At 41.0% G+C, this 8076-nt stretch overlaps 1 protein-coding gene across 4 annotated transcripts in view; it reads left to right on the plus strand.

Moving 5' to 3' along the window:
• WDR75 (WD repeat domain 75) overlaps nt 1-8076 on the plus strand; it is a 41428-nt gene that overhangs the window by 22570 nt on the left and 10782 nt on the right. For 3 of the 4 annotated variants that reach the window (XM_058188897.1, XM_058188916.1, XM_058188924.1), the window contains exons 12-15: nt 492-667; nt 2871-3034; nt 5185-5368; nt 6739-6833. In XM_058188897.1, coding sequence (XP_058044880.1) covers nt 492-667; nt 2871-3034; nt 5185-5368; nt 6739-6833 — 619 coding nt within the window. The remainder of the gene's footprint in view (nt 1-491; nt 668-2870; nt 3035-5184; nt 5369-6738; nt 6834-8076) is intronic. The other variant, XM_058188908.1, reaches the window with a different exon arrangement.

Genomic DNA, 8076 nt, shown 5'->3' on the forward strand with positions numbered 1-8076 from the left:
AATTTACAACTACAATTGAGCCAAGATTTCTGTTGCTAAGTGAATTTTGTCCCATTTTACGACCTTTCTTGCAACAGTTGTTAAGTGAATCACTGCAGTTAAGCTAGTAACATGGTTGTTAAGTGAATCTGACTTCCCTTATCAGAAGGTTGCAGAAGGTGATCACATGATCCCTGGACACTGCAAGCATCGTAAATATGTGTCAGTTATTAAGCATCTGAATTTTAATCAGATGACCGTGGGGATGCTGCAGCGGTCGTAAGCGTGAAAATCGGTCATAAGTCACTTTTTTCAATGTTGTTGTGACTTTGAACTGTTACAAAACAAACTTGTAAATCAAGGACTACCTATATTGCTTAGTTTAGAGAAGATTGCTCGTATACCACCTGTGAAGTCTTTTGTTCTGATTTGTTTTTGACTTGCCTCCAAAGATACCTGGACTTAATCAACTCTTTTCCTTCTCTCTCTCTTTCTCTCATTGAAATATGCAGCTGGATGTTGTGCAGCAGGAGTACATTCATCAGGCGGGTCTAGACCAGATTGAGTTAGTGAAAGCTGTGTTTGATTCCAAAGGCGACTGGCTGGCTACTGTGGAACAACGGCAAGGAAGTGGCAGTGAACTTGAGATGCAGCTGAAGCTCTGGGCCTACAATGAGCAGACACAAAGGTTAAACATGTTTGAATTTATGTTGGACAAAGGGAGTCATATTCCTATAGTTGCTACGTTGCAGAGCAGTAACATACCGAACCCTGAGATCATTTTAAAGCCTAGATTTTGCTTCTAGCCATGGAGAATGAATGCAAAGACTTCAAGACTTCAAATGTGATTAATAAATAAGTATCTCATGAGCCAAGGGACAGGCCACTTTTGCATGATTGGCATTTTTTTATAGTGTTCTTTTGAGCCACAGGGAACAGAGGAGTCAGGGAAGCAGAGCAGTGACTTCATGACATATTGCAAGTGGGCACTAACATAGTTTTTTCAGGGAGAGTTAGGAAGAAATCGGTGATTTGTGTCGGTGGCCTTGAATCTCTATAATTAATCTTGCATTTCCACCCTCTGCATTCCCAGCCATGACAGCCAAAGATCTGAAGTCCAACTTAACCTATGAGCATCAGTTTAGAAAAGGCTAGTGTACTCCATTACTGATTTGTTAGGCAGGTTAACCTTGTTATCAGTGTTTCGGCTATTTTTATATCCTGGCTTTTATTTTTGTCCCAAGTATAAATGTATATAATTTGCACTAAGTTGATCATACTAATTATCAGTAGTTAGGAACCCAAATTGTTGATCTTTGTGGAACTAGTGGCAGCCTACCTTATTTCTCATTCCTATTCCATTTATATAGTTAACACAATACAACAGATGGTTTCTGATAGTTGGATAATTCCAGTGATATCTGTAAGTCATCTCCTAGTTTCAATAAGTAGAGAGATGTCTTACAAGTCTTACTTTACTGTATCCTCTTTCTAAGGGTGTGGGGTTTCCTGCCTAAGCAGAGGGTTAGACTAGAAGACCTCCAAGGACCCTTCCAACTCTGTTATTCTATTCTAGTCTAGTCCAGTCCAGTCCAGTCTAGTCTAGTCTAATGTTTGAGCATATGGTTTGATAGAAGAGTGTTACTGTATAGGAAAGATACACTCTTCTATCAGATCTATTTAATGTTGATGAGAACATTGAAACAACACTTCAAAATAAGTGTTTGGCAAATAAGTGTATGGCAAAGCAATTCTGTGCCATATTATCCCCCAAATTTATGTGTAATCCATCAGGAGTCAAGCCGAACTCAGAGGCAACTACCATATTTTTCTGAGTATAAGACGCTCTGGACTATAAGACACACCTACCTTTTTAGGTGAGGAAAACAAGAAAAAGAAATCTGCCTCTGCCTTCTAGCAATTTTGCCTCGTTACAACAAACGGTCTGCTTTACTTTCATTTTCATTTTCAGCATAGCTTGATTAGCACAAGAAAAAAAACCTGCTCCCAGCAATTTACTTCCTTGCAGCAAATAGTAGAGGCCCATGCAGCAATAGGCAATGAGCTGAGAGTCATGAGGCCGACCCAGTGGACAATCAACTTGTGCTCATCAGGCTGTGCTGAAGCTGAAATGGGCTGTTTCTTCTTGCTGCTTGCTGTAAAGAGGTAAATTGCTGGGAGGCAGAGGCCAAAGGGTGGGGGCCAGTGGGTGGGCGGAGCTACATTCAGTATATAAGACGCACCCAAATTTTCACCCCCTTTTGGGGGGGGGGAAAGGTGCGCCTTATACTCCAAAAAATACAGTACTTCATTTTATATCTTGATGGCTTATAACCAGATCTATTTCTTATACTGACTGTTTCTGTCAGTGGTACAGTACAGAGGTGGGTTTCAGCAGGTTCTGACCAGTTCTGGAGAACCTGTAGTGGAAATTTTGAGTAGCTCGGAGAACCGGTAGTAAAAATTCTGACTGGCCCCACCCCCATCTATTCTCTGCCTCCTTCTCTGCCTCCTGAGTCCCAGCTGATCGGGAGGAAATGGGGATTTTGCAGTAACTTTTCCCTGGATTGGGGTGGGAATGGAGATTTTACAGTAACCTTCCCATGCCACTCCCACCAAGCCATGCCCACCAAGCCACACCCACAGAACCAGTAGTAAAAGTTTTTGAAACCCACCACTGGTACAGTAGTACAGAATGTACCATTTTTATTTGAGGATAAAAATGCAACACCATCATCCAATATCCAATAATTACACCATCCTTGCACTTGATGTGATCGTTGCTTAGGATTAAATGTTTAATATATCACCTAATAAACGCCTTGAAGCCCATTTACTTCACGGGAATGCTTTAATATAATTTTCTTTTATTTATTTGTTTTTGATGTTAGCTTTTCTCTAAACACACGAATAAATACACCACATGAGGACAGCATAACAGCGATGTGTTTCCGTGGCACAGATCATTCTGAAGACGTAACCCCAACTCTGGTAACAACCAGCAATGATGGGCACTTCAAGGTCTGGATGCTGCTGGTGGATAAAGACAATGAAAGTAAGTAAAACGGGGAGAGTAGCTTTCATTCATTTGCAACATGAATAAAAATGTTTGGTTTCGGCTTTTTAATGAAAGTGGGGAATTTGACGAACTGCAGAGGATTGATTACAGTACAGGTGACAATTTCCTGGTTGGTTCTCTTCATCTATAAAAGGCAATTGTGTGTGTTGAAGGCTAAAGGACAAAGGATCTTTATGAAATTTCTAAAACTCAGATAAGCAGCATGACTTAAATTTTTCTGTTTCCTTCTAATTTAGAGTATTTTTTTTTCAATATGTAGAAATTATCTCTACATAAAGAGACATGGCTGTCACTTAGCACTTCTATGTACAGTGGAATTTGACCATTTGTGAACTTTGCAACTGGAATAAAATAATACATAGTGCCGGAGAAAAAGACTTTAGTGTAGCTGTAATTGAGTTTCTCTGCCTAGTTGATGCCAACTAGGATAGGAGTTCCTACGGAACCTGAGGTTCTCTGTAACTGTGTTTTCTTACCCCTTTACATTTAGTCAAGAAAGCTTGGTGATCTTTGTGAGGCCATTTTTGTCACCCCACCCCTTAATTTTAAGCTGCTGCAGTTTTCCATGTTTAAGATATCCTAGTGTTATGGGAGGGGAGGAAGTATTGTTTATATTTGAAAGTTATTTCTGATTTTTATAACCTGGGTACTTAAAGTGGCAGGTAGGAGCACCTATTTGGAGAAGTTTCTATCTTGCTATTTTGCGTGTTGTGTTTGGGGTGTTTTGTCTTGCCCGCTCTCACCGCAGCCGGGGTCTTCTTATCTGCTTCCGAACGCTGAAGAATGTCCTAGTATGCCTCCCGGCCCCAGCCCTGGCTCCATGCCCAGACAGGCTGAGGAGGAGGGGGCACCTCCTGGCCCCAGCCCTGGCTCCATGCCCAGACAGACTGAGGAGGAGGGGGCACCTCCCGGCCCCAGCCCTGGCTCCATGCCCAGACAGGCTGCGGAGGAGGGAGCACCTCCCGGCCCCAGCCCTGGCTCCATGCCCAGGCAAACGGAGCAACTAGACCCCTCCCCCACAGCATGTGAGCCTGAGGGAGGTTTATTACCAACAGCTGCTGACTGGAGTGACCCTCGCTTCAGAAGAATTGATAGGCGGCGGCATCAGAAGGAAGGGAGGGGCAGGCCTGGATAAGTGCTGAGTCATGGAGCCACACCCCATGGCCTATATAAAGGATCTGCTTTCTGGCAGTCTCTGAGTCAGGCAAAGTCGAACATATCTTGCTGAAGTCACTTTCTGGTCTCCTGCCTGCCTTGAGGACTTTGCTAGGACTTTGGCAGAGCTGCAGAGGCACGCCTGATTCGGATTTCCCTGACCCGGCCGTCAGCGGAGGAGTGGGACAAGACATGGGGTTGGGTGTGTGTGTGTTCGTTTCTTGATGTGGCACATCCAGATTTTGTATTAAATGTAGTGTACATTTCATGACACTAAATTCTCTCTTCCATGTGGCCTGTAAGAAGATGGATTCCAAGAAAAACTGCAACTGTGGGCCCAAATTAATGATTGAAAATAGGTTATTAAGAAGCCCTTTAAAAGTGAAGTCTGTGGATTTATTTTTGCGTCAGGCAAATCTACACAGTTGTGGACGATAGCCTGGAATTTCTCTTGAACAAAGTGCCAGCAAAAATAAGTAACTTAAATATGGACGTGCTTTTAGCAGGATTCCATTTTGTGTAGAAAAAAAACTTAACTCGTATAAGTTTGCTTTTTTCACTTTTTTGCTTGACATGGCAAGTATTACTCCCACACAGTGGTCTCTTGGTTCTATTCAAGCGGACAGAAATCTTTCCAGCAATGTGTGGCTTTTCCTGCTTCAGGAAAAAAAGAGAGATTAGTATGCGGTTTGTGTGGAATTGCTCCACTGGATTACCAAGATGACTAAGCTCTCTTTCTCTTCCAGTGGAAAAAGAAAATGGAGCCCTTGGTCCCACATTAGTTTGATACTACCCCATTGCAAAGAATTGGGAGTTTTCTTGCAAGGAAAGGAGCAAATGAATACAACTGTTAAACCTCACAAGCAAACTGGACCAAATTAGTAAAAATTAAAATTCTCATATGATTTTTCTTTCATGCCATACAGCTAACATTTATATTATCTTCCTAAATCTGTGTGCCTCTTCCTCAGCAGATGAAAGCATAACTTGGACCTGTGATTTTGTGGGAAGTTATCATAATTATCAAGCTACAAATTGCTGCTTCTCTGAAGATGGCTCTTTACTTGCTGTTAGCTTTGACAAAACTATCACCGTGTGGGATTCTGAAACATGGGATTTAAAATGCACTTTCTGCCATCCTCCAGGAACTATAATGTGCGTACTTGTATGTTTGTTCTTCTGGGTCTTATTGTTTTGCTTGTATTTAAATCATTTTTTAAAAACTCCATTTGAAAAGTGTAATGTTGCAGTTTTCAGAAGTGAGTGAAATGCTCTTCTCAGTTTACAATTTCCTCTAAATAGTTTTAAGAACAGAATCTGACAACAGAGACAAAAGTCTTCATAAATTTAATTCATTTTCTGTGCTTGGAATAGCATATCTAGTATGTATAATTTTAGCTTAGTCCGGAACCTTTCTTTAAAAATATCAAATCCTTTGATTAAGAATAAAATGAATTCATTGTATTCATTTCTGAACTTCTCGCAGCCAATAAAGGGAGCCCGATTAACATGAATGATTACATCGACCATTATAACTAAGGATCGTGGCTGCATTTGTGTTTCTTAGTAAATAGACCACCCTTTTTAAGTGTGAGTGTTTATGATATAATACTCTTAAGTAGGTAAATTAACAACTATAGTTCTCAATACATCTGAGCCCTCATTCTGCTTGAATTCCTCACATTTTTGCTGCTAGTAAAAGCCAGTTCCTCCTAATTTACTGTCCAGTCAGCAAGACGGTTTCAACAAACTTCTAAAATTGATCATGACCTCCTGCCTGTCAGCACTTGCAAAGCGCAGTGTTATCTGAAATGGTTTCAACAGGACCGTTTGCTCGGAAGGTGCTCTTTTTCAAATGACTTCCTTGACCCTCTTTGGGTAAACATTTGCCTGATTGCTGTAGGTGGTTTGAACTGTACGGTTGTAAAATGGAATTTGTTCCCAGCTCTGCACATATAGTTGCTGCTAGGAGATGGAGGTAAAAAGACTAAAATTGCTCAGTGGTGAAATTGCAAGGCTTTGGCTAATCTTAACCTTTGAACGTCCAGCTAGCTTGAACATCGGTGACGTCTTTCCTTTCGCAGGAACTTTTTAGATCAAGGGTCTTCAACCTTGGCAACTTTAAGACTTGTGGACTTCAACTCCCAGAATACCTCAGCCAGCTTTGCTGGCTGAGGAATTCTGGGAGTTGAAGTCCACAAGTCTTAAAGTTGTCAAGGTTGGAGACCCCTGTTTTAGATGACCTTCTTGTTGCTTCTTGTTGCTGTTGAGTATACAGTATATCACTTTGAAGTATATCGTTGGTCAGCACAGGAGTCTTACAACCAAATTTGAGAAATCAGTTTCTGAGATAGACCCTTGTTAATGTAGAGGGGGGCATATTATGAAATACCTCACTGAACAGGGAATGATCAGCTCTTTTTCCACCAGTTTTCAAACCTGGATGCTGACGAACATAGCAGTAAACGTTGTTGGCACGATTTGGAGTTGGGCAACTATTCTGACCTTTCCTTTCCTTCCTTTAGGAGCCTGTGCTTTGGGAGACTCATTTGTTCCAAATATCTCCTTGGCACCACCAGCAGTGGCTTTTTATGCTGCTGGAACTTGCTGAATTGTTCATGTAAGTCTTTGCTTTTACGTCTCCTGTCTTCTTTTCTCCTTGGCATTTTATGCTACAGGAACACCATAGTTGAAAGAATCGGTCAGTGCAAACAAAATCCTTCAGTTTTTATTTCATCTGGGTAAAGAAAACCCTTTTAGTAAATGTTTAACAATAAATGGCAGGTTAATCCACTAGCACATGCACTGGATTACTCTTGCTTACTACCAGCTGCCTGCTATTATTAATTGAGGTATGATTGCCAAAAGATACTGAGTTAATTTGTGTGTTTTTGACAAATGGCCAGAATTTTTGTTCAGCTTAAAACCTAGCTGTTAAAAAAATGCATGAAGTCTACTTACTAGAAGATCACTATACAAAATTAGATGATTATTTTTTACATTAAATAGAAATTGAAATGAGTAATTTAGCACCAGCAAACTTATTCCATGATTAAGGATGCTGTTAGTAATCCCATTAGAGTTATTTTGCTAGTCCTACATGAGGGGAAACTCAGTGACGCTTATATTTGGATAGCCTGCAGTGGAGTTGGGAGATGGAAAACTGCCTGTCCCCTTTCATTGCTCTCCTATAACTTCAGAGAATTGGAAGTTCTTCCAGGAGAGTTTTGAGAAGCTGCAGGAGAGGTGAGAAGGAAGACCTATTTTAGGAATAAATAAAAGATTTACAGAAATCCAGGCAACTAAAGAAAATCAAAAAGCCGCAAGACAAAATATTCTAATAATGAAACAAGAAGACAACCAGCAGACTTGTGTAACTTGGGTGCCTCAACAGAAAACATCCCATCTCCTGGCCCTGAAACATTGATCAGTCTACCTGAGGAGAAGGCTGTGGTGTTAGAGAGGGATCTAAATAGTGACCATTATATGAAAATTATGTTTTTTGGTTTGTTTTTACTGTTGGCCAAAGTGTAATCTATCTTTGTCCTATACATTTAGAGAAAACTAATTACCTACTGGGGCACATTTTTATATATTTTTTATTAACTCAAAGAAGACTAATAGTAAATTATATGATTAGTTGATTTCTAAGAGGAGGTGACATGGAGCTGGCTCTAGGGGATTATTAATGCTTCTTTGTTGGAGGGGACTGTCCCCTCCGCCTTGAAAGAGGCGGTGGTGAGGCCTCTCCTCAAGAAGCCTTCCCTGGATCTGGCCATGTTAGGTAATTATCGTCCTGTCTCCAACCTTCGCTTTGTGGCGAAGGTTGTAGAGAGTGTGGTGGCATGTCAGCTACCCCAGTT

Source organism: Ahaetulla prasina, chromosome 1 (assembly GCF_028640845.1).
Source record: "Ahaetulla prasina isolate Xishuangbanna chromosome 1, ASM2864084v1, whole genome shotgun sequence".
NCBI lineage: Eukaryota > Metazoa > Chordata > Lepidosauria > Squamata > Colubridae > Ahaetulla > Ahaetulla prasina.